The sequence below is a fragment of the Watersipora subatra genome, unplaced genomic scaffold, assembly GCF_963576615.1.
Source record: "Watersipora subatra unplaced genomic scaffold, tzWatSuba1.1 SCAFFOLD_207, whole genome shotgun sequence".
Lineage (NCBI taxonomy): Eukaryota > Metazoa > Bryozoa > Gymnolaemata > Cheilostomatida > Watersiporidae > Watersipora > Watersipora subatra.
This window is the reverse complement of record NW_027045377.1, coordinates 18852-41550: the sequence shown is the minus strand read 5'-3', so window position 1 is coordinate 41550 and position 22699 is coordinate 18852. Positions and strand designations below refer to the sequence as shown.

At 36.9% G+C, this 22699-nt stretch overlaps 1 protein-coding gene across 1 annotated transcript; it reads left to right on the top strand.

The window, feature by feature from the left end:
- The first annotated feature begins 219 nt into the window (after positions 1–219).
- Positions 220–18883, top strand: LOC137410395 (32 kDa beta-galactoside-binding lectin lec-3-like). Its single transcript, XM_068095821.1, has 9 exons — positions 220–255; positions 13483–13602; positions 13784–13872; positions 15257–15455; positions 15844–15963; positions 16086–16171; positions 16701–16810; positions 18465–18592; positions 18728–18883. Exons 1-9 carry the CDS (start codon positions 220–222, stop codon positions 18881–18883), a joined length of 1044 nt encoding a protein of 347 aa, XP_067951922.1.
- Positions 18884–22699: the final 3816 nt, after the last annotated feature.

The following is a 22699-nucleotide window of genomic DNA, read 5'->3' as shown; positions in this document are numbered from 1 at the left end:
CGTCCTCATGGTTTGTGTAAAACTTGTTGCCATATTCGATTTCATGGGCTTTGATGGCTTGCTCAGCCTCGTCTAACAATGGGGCAAGAAGGAGCGGCATAATGCTTAAATGCACTGCAATTGAAAAATATATTTGGTAGGCCCTCAGGCTCCTCGTAGAAGTTGACTGTCATCAGCGATCATGTCATTCAGCTATCGAGGCTTCGATAACCTACCGACATGATTGCCGACTACAGGCACAGGCACGAGAGGCCTGTAGGTAGGCCTATATAGAAGATGAAATGATGAATACCAAAAGTCAGTTATAAATACATGATGACCCACTGAGGTCTTCTTTTAGGGTCGAAGCAATATGAATATGCAGTGCATTTCAATTAATTTTTTAAAACAAATTGCAAGCAGTAAGCGACTCTGACTACTGAGGACTACTGATCACAGGCAGGCTGTCTAGTCCGAAAATATAACTGCCCTGCATTGCAGAAGACTACAAAAACTTGCTGTACCTTGCCTCCTCTCCTACACTTTTTGTGAACCAAACAGATGAGATACAGCCTAGGCCTGGCGGTGCTACTGACAGCGCACCATTGTAGTAACAAGTTCAAATAAAATTTGAAATACACAATTAAATGGTTGTTCCTTAGGTAGCTACATACTGTCATTGTTTCAAAATGTGCTACAGTTGAGACTTGGTAGTAATATAAAGTTAGTTGTTAAAAAAGTGTGTGCTTGCAGCAAATACAGTAAAGATAAGAAACTGATGTCTTCTGTTGCCTTCATTTTTACAATTAATGCCTAACGAGATGCTAATACTAATATTTACAGTGAAATAAAATAGAATCATTTTAGGCTCTCAGAATGGTAACAAAGTGGACAACCGTTTTAATGTGCATTTTATTTGTTCAGAACATAATCGAACATGATCAACATGTGATCAAACATGCCCAACTCAGATTATTTGCTGACGATTCTTTGCTTTATCACACAATCAAAAATAAACAAGATCAATGTCATCTTCAGGAAGATCTTAAAAACCTGGAGAAATGGTCAAAAGACTGGCAGATGAATTTTAATGTTGGTAAATGTGAACACTTGTCTATATCAAGAACTGATCCTATTAGCACAGTATATTCATTAAATGGGAAAGACATACAGCAAGTATCAACGATAAAGTACTTGGGCATTAACATAGATAGAAAACTAAATAATGATGACCATGTTCAGTACGTAGCTAAAAAGCTACCTCTACCTTATATATGTTAATGAGTGCATTAAACAGAGCATCTAGTAAAACAAGATCACAGGCATACAAATCTATATGTAGACCTATACTAGAATATGCTTCGTGCGCATGGTCTCCTCATCAAGCAAAGCATATTAGCAAGTTAGAGAGTATAAATAGAAAATCCTTCAGATTGGCTTACAAAATTAAATGGAAAGACCCAATTTCCCAGAATATGAACATTTTAAACTGGCCTACTTTAGAAGACCGTAGGTCAGATATAGATATAAGTATGCTTAATAGAATTCTTAGTGATAATATAGCCATCGATATTAAAAACCACGTACTTTTTAACACAACAAGTCGAACACGAAAGGGATTGATCAGAAAGGCAATCTCATGTGATGTGGCCAAATATTGGTATTTTAATCGCATCTTAACAATGAGTGCTTCTGGGTCCAATGCCTTGTCAGCAATTACAGTTGCAGGCCCCTCTTGTAATACCTAATATCACACTTATCCTTGAGAGGTCCCTGTCTGTATGCCTGCCTTGTCGACTTGTTGGCTTGCTTGCTTGTATCGTTTTACTTAAATCGTGTTATTAATGCAAGCAACAAACAAATATATATAAATATTTTGCTTGAGTTTCTTGACTAGATTAACTAGTTTCCTTGCTCGTCTTGTTGACTCAATCAAATAGTTTTTGTTTTTGCATATTTTCTCTAATCATCCGTTATCCGATTGCTCTCTTGAAGCAATCGTCTTATAATAGACCAAAAACCCCTTATTTTCTGTCTTTATTGACTTGTTTAACTTGCATAATTAATTGTCTTATTGATTTAATCAAGTCGTTTATTTGTTTGTCTCATAGGAAAAAAAAATACTGGTACATAATGACATCTCTATAATGCACCCATCCGGGCGCGAATGAGATAATATAGTAGACTAGACTAATCGTAACTTTTCAATATTTTATGTAATACCGCTTTACAAAAGTGTATTCATATTAAAAAGTATAAAACTATTTTTCAAATATAAACGAATACAAATAATTAATGGTGTATTTTTGAGAAGATTTTTTCCGTTTTGTGAGCATGTTACCATTTATTCTTAACAAGAAAAAACTACGATATATATATGAGCAATCTTTATTGTGGTAATCAATAGTCATATTTTACAATATGTTTTCCACAAGGTACCACGATAAACAGCTATGTAAATACTCTATGTTATTTTGCTAAAAAAACTCATATTTGTAATTAAAAATTTGCTTGAAAAAGATGCTTACGTGATATTTTGTTAAACAAAAAGATAACTACTCGATTTCTCAACAACTAAACGTTTGCAGTGGTTCGACTAACTTTAAAGCTTTTGCATTTCCGGATTAAGCTCCACCCCTACAAAACGACCCAGAAACTGACCAGGTTTTGAGCCACTGCAATTATACCTGACCATATTTCTTGTACTGAAAATAGACCGAGATTGCCTTTAATAATCACTGTCAGTCACAGACTTGGAAACGGATTTGCTGTCAATGTCGTGGCATTTCATTGCTTTAATTATTTGGTAGTCTATAAATGCTGGGCCAGATGCTTCAAACCAAAACTAGTGAAGTTTCGGTTGACCGTGGTGATTTATGAACAAATAATAAGTTAGTAACGGTACGGCAACACGTAACAAAATTTCCGTTGGTTTTAACCAAAATCACGAAATGATTGAAACACACAGAATTATTCTGCGCTGCTAGAATCGTGCTAGCGAGCACGATCTCAGCAGCTTTCGCAATTAGTATAGTCCAAGAGACGTATAATGACACACAATAGTAAAAGTATAAGTGCAAATCAACATAGTACACACGATGCAACTGCTTAGATTGCGTTATTGAATGTATTTATTGTTTGGACGCTATAGCTACAATTTGTTTATTTTTTAATTATATTTCCTTTTTAGCAGCAAAAGTTTTGTGGTAGAGAATGTCGACATCTCTAGCGCAAACAAGTCAGTTGCATCGTATTTACTATGATAACTTTCTGTAATAATTTTTTAGTGTGTCGCATTATGTTTTCGGACTACATATATCTTAAAATTTGCTAAAGTCGTGTTTGCTAACTAATAATAGCGCGACTTAGACAGTTACATCGTGTGTTCTATGTTAAAATGCTTTCGTATTTTTATTGTGTGTCACGGTACGTGTCTTGGACTATACTAATTGCTAAAGCTGCTAGAATCGTGCTCGCTAATAATTTGTTTAATCTGTTAAAAGCGTTCGTCGACGAACTCGGTGGGCATGCACAGCTCAAATAATATTTCTGTGAATTTTGACCGATTAATTCTGCGTTTTTCGTGGTTTCGGCCAGAACTCCGAACCAACGAAAAATTCGTTACGCGCAGCCGTACCTTTAGTAATCCTATTTACGCAATCCTCGTCACCTACATTGGTAAATGGTCGTCTCGTCTGTCACTTTTTAAATATCCCTGTCGTCGGGTCGTCAGAATCGTCACAAAACATGGGAGGACCCCCGTCACTGTTGATGTGTTTAGCTCATGTTCTTTGAAATTTTGTTTGAATTTTAGATCTTGACAATTACAAAGCATAATGTTCATATGCTATACTAGATTTTGTATGAATATTCTGTGTAATTATAACCAAGTGTATATGATTATGAAATTGTAATAATTGTTACGAAATCTAAAGAGTTATTAGTGCAAACTCTGGTGGAATTCTAATCGGCATCTTTCTATTCATACATATTATATTATCATCGAAATATGAGTCAGCTTTATATAAAAAATGAAACTGAATGATATGTGAATAGCTTTACACTATATGCTACCTAACTTTTCCTATTTTTTGTTAGTTACATCACCACCCCTTCATAGTTTCATTATTTATCGCAAACAATGTAAAAGCTCTATTGTGTTCATGTGAATTGTTATAAATTTTTTAGGTTTAACTAATTTTATTTTGAGACAATTTTTAAAACAAAAAATTTTAAAGTTACTTTTGTGTGAGTGTGCTCTATACTGCATGCGAATGGTTCTGTTTACTGAAGGGTTCTGAACTTCAAATAAAGATAGCATCTAGAATACAAATCTATTTAGTAAATGGATGTATTTACTGCACCAGCAAAAGCATAAAGATTTTGATATTGTGTATGTGAGGTATGATTTATCAGTGATCACCGTCAGCAGTAATAATACAATAATTTTCAATAAAAAGCCAAAACAGAATTTACTTGAAGTTTTCTTCTGGAGAAACAACCCCTTAAAAGATGACATATGGTATTTTTGGAGGAGAAACAACTCTGTAAAAGTAGTTACAACCTCTGCAGCAAGCAGAGGTTGCATGCACTTGATTTTTGTGCGTATCTTGTAGTGGAATCATAGCCTTATAAGCTAGGGAAATCGCCAAAATAATCTTCCTCTTAATTTGAAATACATGTAGTTGCTATAATGTTCCTATTATCAATGCTCGCGTATGTCTATTATAGAATTTCCCGCCTGGTGACGACAATTACGAAATAGGTATCCTCTCGACTGAACAACCTGCCATGATTGGCCGGCGAACGGTAACACTAATTTATATTAACTTTCCCGCCTCCAAACGTCAGCTGCAAAAAAGTCTTTCTTAAGAAACTCCCGTGAATGACAAGTTCCAAGCAGTTAGGTAATAAAATTTCCGATAGGTTTTGAGACACATTGTTCTATTAGTAGCATTGTCTAACGTATACCGGTAGGAGGGGGGGGTGACAGTTCTCTAGTGAGAGTTACGTTTTTGTTCTGAAAAAGTACTCGAAGAAAATGGTCTATTATAATGATCAGCCAATACATGTGTACGTCCTGTATTATTTTTTCGAACGAGTTCTCAACAAATAAACTATTATAAGCGACTCCATTTGAGCTTTTTATGATAAATGCGCTGGCGGCCGCGTTGAAACCTCTAAATATTCCCCACGCGTTTTCCATTCCGAACCGACTATGAAGAACACTATCACAAGTTATGAGGGCAGGTAGTTAAAATGTACGGATATTTTTTTAACTGGCATCTATTTGTATAAATATAACTATACACAAGTTTAGGCTCAACTGTAAGTAAGCATAAGTTTAATTGTACGATGACAGCCCAAACTAAATTGATTGGAATTGGAGAATCCCAAGCATACCTGCCAACTCTCACGCATTGGGCGTGAGACTCACGCAATCGCCCCAAAGAAAAAATGGAAATGCGTGAGAAATGCGTGAGATTTTTGCCCCCATTTCCAACATTTTATATATGCTGTCATTGATACATCAATTGCCCCAAAATTAAATCTCACGCATTGCCCCACTCTTGGGTTGGCAAGTCTGATCCCAAGTACCATAAAAAAGAAACATTGCTTCATCATTGTAAGCCTAGTTGGTTGCTCTAGGTTTCAAAAACTTTTGTTTTGAAACAAAAGTATTTAAAAGTCTTTTAAACAGTCTAAAAAAGAGCAGGTTGCACAACCTAGTGAATAGAGTAAACCTAATAAAATAGTTTGTGGGGCTTGGCTAAGGATTTGAATTTTCTTAACAGCTCTAGTTAAAGCAAGAATAATTTGTATTCATATTTTGTTATATTTAAAATTTTTTTTATTTATATACTAGAGATTCCCCGTCATGCAGCCCACTACCAAAGTGATAATTGAAAAAGAAAGGGTACTGCCGGTTGAGAAATGCAATATTAGCAGTCGAATAACACTGCAGTGCAATAGGAGAACTGCAATGGTAGCTGTAATGTACTGGATGTTATTATGTACAACAAACAGCAATAATGAAAGGAAAAGGTTATGTTTATATCTCTCCCCTGCAATGGGAGAAATGCATTATTAGAAGTAAAATGGCAAGCCGCTGTGAAATATACTCAGGCTGGGGGACGGCTGTATATCATTGCTCATAGCAAGCAATAGCAAGAAGTTGTGATATTCATCTATATATCTATAAAATTACGCTGAATTCATAAATCTAAACATATTTTAGCTGCTTGATCTCTATGGCTCTGTAAATCTATTGCTAGTTTGCTTGTATATGTATTAACCCCTTGACTGTAAATCTATTGCTAGTTTGCCTGTATATGTATCAACCCTTTGACTGTAAATCTATTGCTAGTTTGCCTGTATATGTATGAACCCCTTGACTATAAATCTACTGCTAGGTTGCATGTATATGTGTCAACCCCTTGACTGTATATCTATTGCTATGTCGCTTGTATATGTATTAACACCTTGACTGTATATCTATTGCTAGTTTGCCTGTATATGTATCAAGACCTTGACTCTAAATCTATTGCTAGTTTGCCTGTATATGTATCAACACCTTGACTGTATATCTATTGCTAGTGTGGTTGTATATGTATTAACACCTTGACTGTATGCCTATTGCTAGTTGGCCTGTATAGTTTTCAACACCTTGACTGTAAATCTATTGCTAGTTTGCTTGTATATGTATTAACACCTTGACTGTATATCTATTGCTAGTTTGCCTGTATATGTATCAACACCTTGACTGTATATCTATTGCTAGTTTGCCTATATATATATTAACACCTTGACTATATCTATTGCTAGTTTGCTTGTATATGTATCAACCCCTTGACTGTATATATATTGCTAGTTTGCCTGTATACGTATCAACACCTTGACTGTAAATTTATTGCTAGTTTGCCTGTATATGTATCAACACCTTGACTGTAAATCTGATGCTAGTTTGCCTGCATATGTATCAACCCCTTGACTGTAAATATATTGCTAGTTTGCCTGTATATGTATCAACACCTTGACTCTATATCTATTGCTAGGTTGCTTGTATATGTATTAACACCTCGATTGTATATTTATTGCTAGTTTGCCTGTATAGGTATCAACACCTTGACTCTAAATCTATTGCTAGTTTGCCTGTATATGTATCAACACCTTGACTGTAAATCTATTGCTAGTTTGCCTGTATATGTATCAACCCATTGACTGTAAGTCTATTGCTAGTTTGCTTATATCTTTATCAACACCTTGACTATAAATCTATTGCTAGTTCGCTTGTATATGTATTAACCCCTTGACTGTAAATCTATTGCTAGTTTGCCTGTATATGTATCAACACCTTGACTGTAAATCTATTGCTAGTTTGCTTGGATATGTATCAACCCCTTGACAGTAAATCTATTGCTAGTTTGCTTGTATACGTATCAACACCTTGACTGTAAATCTATTGCTAGTTTGCCTGTATATGTATGAACCCCTTGACTATAAATCTACTGCATGGTTGCCTGTATATGTATCAACCCCTTGATTGGAAATCTATTGCTAGGTTGCTTGTATATGTATTAACACCTTGACTGTATATCTATTGCTAGTTTGCCTGTATATGTATCAGACCTTGACTCTAAATCTATTGCTAGTTTGCCTGCATATGTATCAACACCTTGACTGTATATCTATTGCTAGTTTGCCTGTATATGTATCAACACCTTGACTGTAAATCTATTGCTAGTTTGCCTGTGTATGTATCAACACCTTGACTATAAATCTATTGCTAGTTTGCGTGTATATGTATTAACCCCTTGACTGCAAATCTATTGCTAGTTTGCCTGTATATGTATCAACCCTTTGACTGTAAATATATTGCTAGTTTGCCTGTATATGTATCAACCCCTTGATTGGAAATCTATTGCTAGGTTGCTTGTATATGTATTAATTCCTTGACTGTTTATCTATTGCTAGTTTGCCTGTATATGTATTAACCCCTTGACTGCAAATCTATTGCTAGTTTGCCTGTATATGTATCAACCCTTTGACTGTAAATCTATTGCTAGTTTGCCTGTGTATGTATCGACACCTTGACTATAAATCTATTGCTAGTTTGCCTGTATATGTATTAACCCCTTGACTGCAAATCTATTGCTAGTTTGCCTGTATATGTATCAACCCTTTGACTGTAAATCTATTGCTCATTTGCCTGTATATGTATCAACCCCTTGATTGGAAATCTATTGCTAGATTGCTTGTATATGTATTAATACCTTGACTGTGAATCTGTTGCTAGTTTGCCTGTATATGTATCAACACCTTGACTGTGAATCTATTGCTAGTTTGCCTGTATATGTATCAACTTCTTGATTGGAAATCTATTGCTAGGTTGCTTGTATATGTATTAACACCTTGACTGTATATCTATTGCTAGTTTGCCTGTATATGTATCAAGACCTTGACTCTAAATCTATTGCTAGTTTGCCTGCATATGTATCAACACCTTGACTGTATATCTATTGCTAGTTTGCCTGTATATGTATCAACACCTTGACTGTAAATCTATTGCTAGTTTGCCTGTGTATGTATCGACACCTTGACTATAAATCTTTTGCTAGTTTGCGTGTATATGTATTAACCCCTTGACTGCAAATCTATTGCTAGTTTGCCTGTATATGTATCAACCCTTTGACTGTAAATATATTGCTAGTTTGCCTGTATATGTATCAACCCCTTGATTGGAAATCTATTGCTAGGTTGCTTGTATATGTATTAATTCCTTGACTGTTTATCTATTGCTAGTTTGCCTGTATATGTATTAACCCCTTGACTGCAAATCTATTGCTAGTTTGCCTGTATATGTATCAACCCTTTGACTGTAAATCTATTGCTAGTTTGCCTGTGTATGTATCGACACCTTGACTATAAATCTATTGCTAGTTTGCCTGTATATGTATTAACCCCTTGACTGTAAATCTATTGCTAGTTTGCCTGTATATGTATCAACCCTTTGACTGTAAATCTATTGCTAGTTTGCCTGTGTATGTATCGACACCTTGACTATAAATCTATTGCTAGTTTGCCTGTATATGTATTAACCCCTTGACTGCAAATCTATTGCTAGTTTGCCTGTATATGTATCAACCCTTTGACTGTAAATCTATTGCTCATTTGCCTGTATATGTATCAACCCCTTGATTGGAAATCTATTGCTAGATTGCTTGTATATGTATTAATACCTTGACTGTGAATCTGTTGCTAGTTTGCCTGTATATGTATCAACACCTTGACTGTGAATCTATTGCTAGTTTGCCTGTATATGTATCAACTTCTTGATTGGAAATCTATTGCTAGGTTGCTTGTATATGTATTAACACCTTGACTGTATATCTATTGCTAGTTTGCCTGTATATGTATCAAGACCTTGACTCTAAATCTATTGCTAGTTTGCCTGCATATGTATCAACACCTTGACTGTATATCTATTGCTAGTTTGCCTGTATATGTATCAACACCTTGACTGTAAATCTATTGCTAGTTTGCCTGTGTATGTATCGACACCTTGACTATAAATCTTTTGCTAGTTTGCGTGTATATGTATTAACCCCTTGACTGCAAATCTATTGCTAGTTTGCCTGTATATGTATCAACCCTTTGACTGTAAATATATTGCTAGTTTGCCTGTATATGTATCAACCCCTTGATTGGAAATCTATTGCTAGGTTGCTTGTATATGTATTAATTCCTTGACTGTTTATCTATTGCTAGTTTGCCTGTATATGTATTAACCCCTTGACTGCAAATCTATTGCTAGTTTGCCTGTATATGTATCAACCCTTTGACTGTAAATCTATTGCTAGTTTGCCTGTGTATGTATCGACACCTTGACTATAAATCTATTGCTAGTTTGCCTGTATATGTATTAACCCCTTGACTCTAAATCTATTGCTAGTTTGCCTGCATATGTATTAACACCTCGATTGTATATTTATTGCTAGTTTGCCTGTATAGGTATCAACACCTTGACTCTAAATCTATTGCTAGTTTGCCTGTATATGTATCAACACCTTGACTGTAAATCTATTGCTAGTTTGCTTGTATACGTATCAACACCTTGACTGTAAATCTATTGCTAGTTTGCCTGTATATGTATGAACCCCTTGACTATAAATCTACTGCATGGTTGCCTGTATATGTATCAACCCCTTGATTGGAAATCTATTGCTAGTTTGCCTTTATATGTATCAACATCTTGACTGTAAATCTATTGCTAGTTTGCCTGTATATGTATTAACCCCTTGACTATAGATTTATTGCTAGTTTGCCTGTATATGTATCGGCACCTTGACTGTAAATCTATTGCTAGTTTGCCTGGATATGTATCAACCCTTTGACTGTCAATCTATTGCTAGTTTGCCCGTATATGTATCATCACCTTGACTGTAAATCTATTACTAGTTTGCCTGTATATGTATCAACACCTTGACTGTATATCTATTGCTAGGTTGCCTGTATATGTATCAACACCTTGACTGTAAAACTATTGCTAGTTTGCCTGCATATGTATCAACCCTTTGACTGTAAATCTATTGCTAGTTTGCCTGTATACGTATCATCACCTTGACTGTAAATCTATTGCTAGTTTGCCTGTATATGTATTATCACCTTGACTGTAAATCTATTGCTAGTTTGCCTGTATATGTATCGACACCTTGACTGTAAATCTTTTGCTAGTTTGCCTGTATATGTACTAACACCTTGACTGTATATCTATTGCTAGTTGCTACTATTAATTCAACGTATTCACAATTTTTGTTTTGTTTTCTCAGTTTGTATTAATTGTATCATTACCGTATTATCTTTTATTGTAATTGTTGCAAAACTGACTTAATCTAGCTATTACTTGCTAATTATTTGAAATTTACATCTAATTCCTTTTACAATTGTTTTATTTTTTTAATTTATTAGACCGGCAGAAAACCTTTTTCCTCATGATATTAAGTTTAAAAGTTACAGTTGTTTGACAAAGTTTGATAAACTTTACAGTTGTTTTTTATTTGTCTTAAATTATTTCAACTACACAAAACACTTTTCTCACGATAAGTTTCATGTTTTCATCATGTTTTCCTGTCATGTTTTCTCATGTTACCTATGTAGTTTCAATGTTAGAATGGCAAATGTTATATATGTTAAATACAAATAGATTTTCTGAGCAAAGAATTTTTTATTTCCCAGGCACAAGTACAGCTTATGGTGTAAAATGTGGAAAAAATACTTTACCGAAGTTGTTTTCTCGCCTTGAAGGGGATTAAAATTTACATTATTTTAATGGGAAAAATTGTTTCGGATCTCAAACTTCTGGAACTGATTATGTTTGAGAACTGAGGTTCCACTATACGTTATCAAAAGATATAGGTCGCTGAAAGTTATGAAATTTTAAATTTACATTGGTCTGAAAACATTTACAGTTGTTTTATTTATTTTTAAATCAGTTGTCCTGCACAAAACCTTTTCCTCATGATATGAAGTTTGAAAGTTGTAGTTGTTTGAAAAAGTTTGAAAACCTTTACAATTGTTTTATTTTCTCTCTTAATTTATTTCAACTACACAAAACACTTCCTTCATGATATGTAGCTTGAAAGTTAGAATGGCAAATGTTGTTATATGTTAAATAATAAATAAATTATGTGTGCAAAGACTTTTTTTACTACCCGGGCAGCGCCGGGTAGCACAGCTAGGCTTTGGACCATGGCGTCACTCGAGGATGCGCGGGAAACCTTTTTCGCCCCGAGTACAGCGAGAGTCTCCAGGCGCGGCTTTCCGGATGAATGAGTTGGCGAGTGCGAGGCGATTGGTTGTGAGACGATTGGTTGCAAGTGCAAGGTGATTGATTTCAAGGCGAGTGAGAGGTGATTGCAAGGCGATTGAGAGGAGATTGCAAGGCGAGTGAGAGGTGATTGCAAGGCGAGTGCGAGACAATTGATTGCAAGGAGAGTGCAAGGCGATTGATTGGGAGGCGCTCAGGCCGATTGACTGCGAGGCGCTCGGGCCGATTGATTGCGAGTGCGAACCGATTGATTGCGTGGCAAGTTCAAAAGCGCGATTGTCAACTGGTAAAGTGAGAAAAGATTGGTCAGCCGAGCCGGGTGCTCAGTGGCAGAAGTGCGCGATCGTCAACTGCAAATATAGACTGGTATGAACGGATGCATGAATCTAGACACATGAATCTAGAATCTTTACTAGATTTTACATGCATCTAACTGTAAGACACATTGCAGATTTCCATTGTTCTCCCCAACATTGACATGTATATGTGCATACATACTCTGATCAGGATAACAATTTAGTAGACAGCATATTTGGAGTTGTTTTGCAGTATGAAAGACAACTCTCAATAAACTTTATGCTGCACGTGAATCTGCTCTTGTAGGCGGGTAATGCAGCTAGTAAACATTTATAATTCAAATTCTTATATAAGTGTTTCTCTAGCTATACTAATTTTGGAAGCATTTGCCCTTGCAGAGGCCTACACCACAGTCTTGACATCATGTGCTTATTATTGTTCCTCTATATCTTTGCCTTTGCCTATAGCCTTTGGAGGACGCCATGACAGTAAAAGAAAGTTGTTGCTCTCTGGGAAAATATTCAGAAAGCAGTAACAGAAGCATAAACAAGCTACAAACAAAAATCTCTATTTTATTCAAATACGTTTTTATTTCAGATTTTTCATTCATTTAGTATTGCGAAAAACGATCGATTTTTTATCAAAATGGCTAATTTTTTGGTTGCTAACATAGACCAATATATTTTATTTTACTATTAGTAAAAATATTAAATAAAAAAAACGCAATAAGGTAACCAGAAATAAATTTATAAAAAACATTCGTGTGGTGACATAATAGTCGCTCTGTCCATTGGCGTCAGTATCGGGACACGACAATGTCGCTCTGCCTGCAAAAGGGTTAAACCTCATCCCCAGACTTCCTGCTCTTGTAGATAGATATGTAGATAAAGCATGATACATTGAAGGCCTATTAATCCTTTCCACCATACTATTGCATGTTGTCATTTAGTAGCCAGTGAATCACTGTCTCTATGATGTTGATTTGGAGTTGTGCACACGTTGAGTTGCCATGGAATAAGTGATTCAATGGAGATTAGGGATGTGGATGATTTACCAAAAAGATAAGGATTTCTGCTCCATAGCGGTGCATTCTGAACTGCTCAAATCAAAAGAAGAATGACTGAAATTTGGAAAACAATTAAAATAGAATAGCTGGCACAGCATTTTTTGACGCATCATCCGCAAGTTTTGTTTTCATCTTTCTGAAGCATGATGGATTCGATTCAAATTTCTGCGTAATAAAACTCTCTTGACTTGCGGATTTTTACTGTTGTTATCTTGTGAATGACTCAAAATTGTTGATTAACTGCGTCGTTGAATCAGTGATGATCAGCTCATAGGGATATTGTGCGTAAACTTCCATCTACTGTCCCCTTTAGGTCTATGTTAATGGAGCCCACTTCTGCAATTACGACCATAGAGTGGACATCCGTTCCGTCTCTCATATCTACATAGATGGTGATGCTAAATTAACCGATGTCGAATTCACAGCATACTTTGTAAGTATCTATTAGTATTGACAGTATGTGAGCATTGAAGCAACTAAGGCTAAAATTTTATTTAAGCTTTAACTACTGATGTAAATATTTCCTTGTACCATCATACTCATTCAGTACTGTGTGACTGACTTGATGAGAATATAATGTCTGAACTACAGGGAGTTTTATGTTCACTTTTTAGGGATCTCTTTACATCAGCATCATCCCAGAGGAGCTGATTCCTGGCAGCTGGGTTAATGTGATTGTCGCTGTTCATGACAACCCTCACAGGTTAGCTGCAGCAGTTTCAACATGACCATAAAATCATGACACCCTATGCGTGTGTAGTTCTTTTGCTTTTTGACACAAATAGTTAATGACAATTCTTGCGTGTCGGTGTAATCGGATAAATACGACTGATAGTTGTGACAACCTTCACAGGTGAGCCGTAGTTGGAATAATGCGAACAATGAAAATCTTTATGGAATGCGCCACTCACGACTTGTCATGTATTTCAGTTAACAAAGTAATCTTTAAAGCATAAAAAGTGCATTAAAAGTATGGTGCCATTTTATAGGCAAGATATGAAAATCATTTCCTTCAAGGCCTACTCGAAATACTACAGAAACCTACCAAGTATTTCCAAGTAGTTAAACAAATATCTAGTATTCTTGCTTTCAAATATAAATAAAAATTATTGTTTGTATTTTCACAGGGACGGCAGAAATTAGATTATTTTTATTGTAAACATGGTTTGAACATCTCAAAAAATACGGAGAAGAATAAAACCAAAGGAGAATGAATCCAACAAATTCTGAAGGAAAGTTGGAGCAGTTTTATTCCCATAATAGTCTGCAGTCCACATAATCACTGTGCTTCCTTGCTCCAAATAATTTTGGAGTTGCCCGCTGCCGGCGAACTTGCACCCGACTGTTTCAATGATTCGGAGTTGCACTATGGATCATTCCAAGATCCGTGATGTATACCTCAAAGTGAAACTTATTAAAGTAGACTCACTTTCAGGTATTCATGTTACTTTCCAATTCTTGCGTAATTAACTAGTTGTGCTAGAAAATATAATTATTTCATCATCCTCGTACGAACAACCCATCCTTGACATGTAAATGTTATGTAAAGGTAAAAACTCTAGCATAAACAGCAGTGAGAAGAGAAGCAGTAGAATGTTTTCATAGCAGTGATCCATATGCTTGATCTAAAAAAATTTCGTTTATATTAAGGAGAGCTTAGCCAAGTGTTATCGATTTGGATTCATCAGCAGTGAACGTTTTTATGAGCAAGAAACGAAATTAAATGCATTTGGATTTTACCGCTTCAATGAATCGGAGTAGAAGCAGCTCCAAACAAATTCGAAGCACGGAAACAGTATATGTGGGACTAACCAATTACTTACCACACTTCTTAACTGTTGCCACTGGGTTATTTCAATATCCAATGCAGAGTAGCCTAGGTTGGTCATATCCCTCTTGCATCTAGTAGCCAGTCGTACCTTCTCTATAAACATGTCTCTGTCTTCTATTGACCTATTTCACATATCCAACTTGGGACATGAGCCCAGCTCACAGACCGACACATCCTATCAATGATTGGACCATAAGAAGCAAGTGTTTGGTCTTCCGGTCTGAGTGTTTGTTTAGATTGTTTGTTAATATTTAAGGTTTGATATCAACTTGGCGTGTGACGCTTCTGATGAGGAAAGACAACTCCATTTCAACCCACGTTTCTATGAAGGAGAAACGGTTAGGAATTCAAGACTAAGTGGTGAGTACGGAGATGAGGAGAGAGAAGGTGGCTTCCCATTTGAGGCTGGAAAAGTCTACAAGATCGGCATTCAGGTGCAAGATGACTATTACTCGGTAAGCTGGGCTTTATTGACATTTGTAGCAGCTACTGTGTTGCTGCAGACAGGGGACATGCTTGTCATGTACAACATTTGTAGTTAAGCTAGAATTGTGTGAACATATGTAAAGCTACATAAGCCTGTATCTAGCCATGACAGAATACATGTACAAGATATTAGTCATGCGTTTAAAATTCTCACACTTTCTTTGTTTTGAGCTTTCCATCTGGTAGCATCCAGTGATGTCTGTCATGCATGTTGATGACAATTTTTGTAGAGATTTAGCTTCTTGACAGCCGTCGCTGGTGTTTGCTAATGATGACTCAAATGTCAGTCTATTGACAGTTATTACTGGTATACATGACTAGCTAGTCCTGTGCTTGATATATTGACAACTGTTGCAGGTGTACGTGAATGGTGAGCCATATGTGACATACAATCATCGATGTGATGTTCAGGATGCTCATCATCTAACAGTTAATGGAAATGTGTCTGTACTGGAGGTTAGATTCCTTGGCTCTTTGGTAAGTGCTGATCATATCGTTTCTATCCGTAAACCATCAGTAGACTTTTCTCTCTTTGTTTGGATCTGGAAATTTGACTCATATTCACTGAAGTAGTGATGCAGTGTGATAACCTGCTGTAGGAAGACAACTCCTATCGCAAAGTGCCAGGTCTGAAGTCGGGAGACATTGTTACAGTCATAGGGTCCGTCAAGGATGATCCAGAAAGGTAAACATAAAGGTTAAACAGCGGTTAACAGGTTAACAGTTTATGAGACGATAACTCTAAATGAATCAAATTGGAAAACTGTTTTAGTGTATGTATGTGATATTCAATAGTAATTGTAACAATCCGAAGTGAACCAGTAGAAGGTGTTATGGGTGTGGCTGTTCATGTTTTGAAGACTAAAAGTACATTTGTTTAAGATGCTATTAGATACTTGCCTATGTCACAATTCTGTCGTAGACATGAATCTGCCAAGACTTTGCCTGAAGTATATTCTTGGCCCAAAATGCTAAAACCTTTTGCAAAGGCATTTAAGGCATTCTGTGTAAATATTCAAATTTCACCTGAACATATTTTGGACCGCCTATAAGCGCCAAAAAGCGTCTAGCCATATGGACATCTAGCATTAGCCAGGACTGTACATGTGCTCACAGGTGCCTACAAGCTTGTACACCTTGTAGGAGGTAACATATGACTAAACAGGTGTTTTGAGACTAGATATTTGGTTAAAGCTCCATTTGTCCTTTTTCAGAATTTGCATCAACCTTCAAGGTAAGACTCCGGACGAGTCGTCATCAAGTTCTGATGAGGATGAGAAACACACAGACATTCCTCTGCACTTTAATCCAAGATGGGACCAAGGTAAAAGTGTCGTCTTACATACATGTAGATGGTCCTATCACCATTAGGAGGTGCGGCCTGATATACAGGGTTCTATCACCATTAGGAGGTGTGGCCTGATATACAGGGTTCAATCGCTATTAGGAGGTGTTGCCTGATATACAAGGTGCAATCGCCATTAGAAGGTGTGACTTAAAGATGTGGTTGCGTCAAATTTGAGTTGACATTCAAAGGAAAGCATTTTTTTGTCTATCAGTTGATATGTTGTTTGTTGTGTTAGGCAATGTCATTGTCAAGATATTTGAAGATTAAAATCGAAAAAAGTTGATCACACTAAGAACGCTCAGGCCAAAAAACATGCCCGGACTTGCCCAAAATGATGTAACCAGTGATACAACCTGTCTCTATCTCTCATATTCACATTGGCTATTGCGATAAAAGTCTAGTCCTACTATTGGCTCCTACTAGCGGCTCTACTGTCTTAAATTTTATTTTGCATTTGCTCATGTTGGCTAGAATAAAATTTTAAATCTAGCTACAGATACATTATTATGAATGTCTCAAACGCCTCAAATAAGGGAAATTAGAAACTTGTCATATTAGCGTTCTCTAAATGCTGTGTAAACATCTGAATACCGACTTCGATTCTGCTGATCTACGGTAATTAGGTCGTTGAGTTAACTTATTTCATCATGGCCTTTGTATCAGCTAAGTTCTCAGTTACTACTCACACTGGAGACTAGCTACTAAACAAAATAAGCATACCGCCATCTTTGAAAAAATTACGTTTGAATATATGGCGAAACCAACTGCAATTTTCGCTGCAGCATAAAGTTTTTATTAAACCATCCATACAATTTGTGGCCATTCACTTAGTTTCACCTCATATAATAGGACAAATTAATCTACTGCTGCAAACTCAAACAAAACATATTATGTTTCGTGCAGCACACATTCGTGTCTCTCTTTCCCATGTATGGCAGTTTCCAGACCGACACAACTGTTCCCTGGCGAACCACATGAACATCCTGTAACAATAAAACAAATGTCATTTATATCTACGTCGTTCTATTGCATATCTACTGAAAGCTTTCAATTTGAGAGTTAGATAAATTGCGAGTGTAATTTACAAAATGAATAAATGTTTAACAAAAAAATAAAGACGCAAAGCCAACAATTTGAAGCTTTGTTTCTGAGAGTTGAAAATGAGCATTGATCAATCGATGTTCCTCACTTTCTACAAGTGAGAAACGAACATAAATTCTAATCATAAATCTAATTTACTAGTAAAAAATGCCATAAGAAAATTTTAAGCAAATGTTATAGCTAGATGAAACGATAAAAATGTGTGAAACAATGATTCGTGATAGCAAAAAGTAATAGCCTGATATACAGGGTTCAATCGCTATTTGGAGGTGTGGCCCTGATATATCCTCTGCACTTTAATCCAAGATGGGACCAAGGTAAAAGTGTCGTCTTGCATACATTTAGATGGTCCTATCACCTTCAGGAGGTGTGGCCTGATATACAGGGTTCTATCACCATCAGGAGGTGTGGCCTGATATACAGGTCCAATTACCATTAGGTGTGGCCTGACATACAGGGTTCTATCACCTTCTTTAGGAAGCGCAGCTTGCTGCGTGTTCGTGTCCTAATAATGCAAAGCTCTCTGCAGGTGAAATTGTACTCAACACTCTGAAGAATGGAGATTGGGGAGATGAGGAGATTTATCCTCTCCCAGAGGCCTTTTACCCTGGCAGACAGTTCTATGTTCAGTTCAATGTGGGGGATGATGGTTATGAGGTGAGAGTAGAATCAAGTTTTAATATGTGAATTGGTGGGTTGATAGTGTCTTAAATGTATGTAAAAAGGCATAATTGGTTATATCCGCTGTTATAGCCTTGGAAACACAAATGTCTACGTTAAATCATGTTACAGATATACGTCATTGGGGAGTACCTGGCCAACTATGAACACAGAATAAAATCTAAGAAAGTTCGATTCATCAACCTAGCAGGCACAGCTTTCTTCAGCTCAGTCAAACATGTTCAAGGGGCCTACTATGTCAGCGATAACAGCTTCCTCTTTAGATAACTTATGGATTTGTCTGCTCCTGTAACAGACCTTTCGCTTTCCATTTTACCTGCTGTGTAACAATTATGTAGAATGAATATTGATGATACAGCTTGACTAGTTCTATTCTAAGGTATATGTATGGCTGTTATGTAATCCTTTTTAATGTAAGATAATGAAACACCGCAACTACTTGCAACCAAATTCACATTACAGTTATTTGGTATCAAAAGGTTCGCAATGTCTTACTCTGCTGTGTTGTAGATGCAAAATGTGTCGAAATGCGATCACAAACTCTTAAAAGCTTGAAAACGAACAGTTAATTGCAGCCATTACGAAAACGCCGTAGTTTGAAATCTCTTTATTTGTCTGTCATACTCCTACATTTTGGTTATTGTTTTGACATGTGATGTTATCACGTGAAATTAAAGGCCAATAAAAGGCTCAATATAAAACTCTCGTAGCACTGGTTTATGACAAGTACTTGAGGTTCTACCAAAAAGCCCGTATCAAATATAAATGCTCACTACTTTACAGTATCTTTTCAGTCTGGTCTAATCATCTAGTCGTAATCTGATCATGTGACCTATACTTTCTGTCAAATAGCGCGTGAACAGTTTCTGCAGCAATTTTTAGTATCGCAGGGGACCAACAGGCCTCTCATGTTCATCAGAGAATGATATGCACTCCTTCGAGTTGAGGTATAAAAATTAGATTTTTTACGGTAGGTTTTAAGATTTTTTCGATTATGATGACGGCGAAAAAGACGGGTAAGGACAACAAACATGGTTTTATTAAATGCGTGAAGTATATTTGTGAAAATATTTCAACGAACTAGTTTGCATGAAAGTGTAAACAGAAGCCGTCACGTTCAGTTACGCCCCATTTGAAATGGATTCCAACCTACAGCGTTTTTGTGATGGCTGCGATAACTGTTCATTTTGTAGCTTTCAAGAGCTTGTAATCACATTTCAGCATATTTGCCACTTCCAACGCAGCAGAGTAAGACATGGTCAATCTTTTGATACTAAATCACTAATTTGAATTTTGTTGCAAGTCAACCTTTAAAAGTTAGTCCCCGATTGCTAAAAATCCTTCAGGTAGTTTTTACACAATCCATTAAGCTGACTGAAGGTAATAGCTTGAGGTTTGTTTAGTATACAGTGAAAGGAATTCCTGTACTTGTGACCTCACTCTAGTTTATTAACGCTGCCTTTTCTCTGACATAGAGAGCACTAGGTCGATGTAAAGACCACTCAAGCATGTTCTCTTGTCTCTGGCAGAGCTCTAAATTCACCTCTGCAGGATTGTTAGGGATTGAAAGTTTCTTGCTGAAACTAAGGCAGCTATAGAGTACCTGCAACCATTGTCAGTCTGAATATACATGTAGCATGTTTTTCTCATCTAACTAACAGGCAATGTGGACTACCATAACAATAAGGAATTGACAGAATATATTACATACCGTAGATGTTGCTGCAAACGTAACATACATTTTAGTAACTCCTAGACAGCTAGAAACATAGCTACCTTGTGGACGCCAAAATATCAACACAGGCTCACCACTTAACTAGAAGTTCACCAGTATGTGAGATCAGGATGCTTTTGGAGTCATCCCATTTTCATTCCATCATCCTAAATAACCATGAAAGGCCATCAAATATATTAATTGAATAAAACACCTCCTAGCTTTTTATATTGTATTTTCAGTTTATCTTGTTAGTTTCATTTTGTCTTCCCACTTTTAATTTGCTGTTTTAATGTGCTATTTCAGTGCACTGCGCATGTTTCAGTTTGTTTTGCCAGTTTCAATGTGTGGTTCTACGCGCTGCATCCACTACAGTTTGCTGTGCCAGTTTCTACCATGTGAGAAAAGACATGAATAACAAGAAAAGAGGCTTGCAATTTGTGGTCTCATTTTCCACCAAAATAACGATAATTCACAATGAGGTCATAGCTTCTGTGAGCAAATGATTACAAAGGTCATTTACAAAATATTAAGTTGATGGAATAAAAAACTAGTACAAACATGGCAATAAGTGTGTTGTCTTGTCTGGCAATTATGCTGATAAAAATTAGCTATCCAACTCGAGTACGTGTAATGGTCTGGTGCAAGTACCTTCAAAGTTGCTCCCGGTTCATTACCACCTCTTACTATTGATTCTGGTAAGTACCAGACTTATGTCAATTTGGCAAAGACCTTGCTAAGCTAACATAAACTTTGTGTCTTTGGAACAGATACCAAATGGTGTCCGCGAGACCTTCCGCAATCATGATAAAGAAACTTGTCTAATAGTTATAAAAGGCTACAAACACAACCGCCCGATATACAGTTTGTGCTGTTTATATATGCATTCATTTGAAGGGTAAAACCCAGTAAAACATGCCTAGACGCTTACAAAACTAACAGGAGGCCGTGCTGACCGTGGTCTTGCCAACATCTTTTTATCCTGTTGTAGTTTTTCATAAAAGCTCCCATTCCGCGACCTGTATATGGGATAAGGTCTTCATGACAGAGCATTGGGGCTATTACAACATCCTGTTCGTAGCTGTTTCGGGACTCGAGGTAAAAATTAATTTTCCAGGAGTGAATTCCTGCTTCGGCTCTGAAATGCGCCAACTGCCCAAGTGAGTAAATATGCCAGGTAGCAACTGTTTCTTGCGCACCTGGTCTTCAGATTGTCCCACTTGTTTTTGGGTGATAGGGTCGTTCGTGACCAACTGAGTTTGAGGAGGATCTTAGTGGAGCATTTTAGTTGAGCTGGCAAGCTCAACATGTGATACCCTCCTCCTGGATGGCAGCCTCTATATTTTTAGCGTGTTTAGACATAGCTATTTCAGCTAGCTCACTTTGCCCACGTCTGCCGTAGTCACTTGCTTTTAGACACACATGCCTCTCTGGTTCTGCTTTTTGTGCTAGGGCCCCTTTTATGACCTGTTTTTGTGCTTCTGGCGTGTTCTCTTCTAGAAAAAATAGTTTTATTATCTTTGCAACAATGCTACGCCTAGGGGGTTCCAGGTGCTCCCAAGTTTTGGCACTCCTAATCCGGATACTCCCAATCCGGGTACTCTCAATCTGGGTACTCCAATCTGGGTGACCAGTCAAGTGGGGACAGACATTTTTCTAGTAACCCTTTTCTTTAGGGGTTTTCCTTTTGCCTTCAGAACAGGAAGCTTCTCTTTCACTTTTGAGAACCCATCGCTCAGGTCTAACCCTGAATCAAACCCAAATGGGTCCTCCCTGGTCTTTTTGTGTGATCCAGGTCCTGTCCTTCTATTTCAGGCACCCCTGTTGCCTTCAAAAAGGGTTGCTCTAATATGAGCAATCCTGGTAAGGCAATCTCAACATCTTAACCACATCTTCATGTGGGGTCTGGGTGTTTGGTGGTGGATGATTGTACTGGATTGGATTAACTGTGTCAGAATAATAGTAGTTCCTTGTTTAATGCTGTTGTGATATTTCGAAATACTGTATGCGCTTCTACACAGAAAATAAGCAGTAGGGATTTTATTTTGCCTGCAATTTGGGGTTGTCTCCTCACCTTGTTTTATTTAGAAGTTACACTCGGTCTCTTGGTGCATATAGGGGAGGTTCCTTTCGGCCCTTTTGTCAGATGGCCTTCTGCTCCTCTCGGAGGATCGTGTGTGCTTCCTCCAGCCCTTTCAACATCTTCACCACATCTTTATGAGAGGGGTGGGTTTCTGGTGGTGAAGGATTGTATTGGATTCAATGTCTCAGACGAATAGTAGTTACTTGTTTAAAATGATATTGATACTTCAAAACACAGTACTTGCTTCTACAACATAAATAATATGTTACAGGAACATTTATGTTAT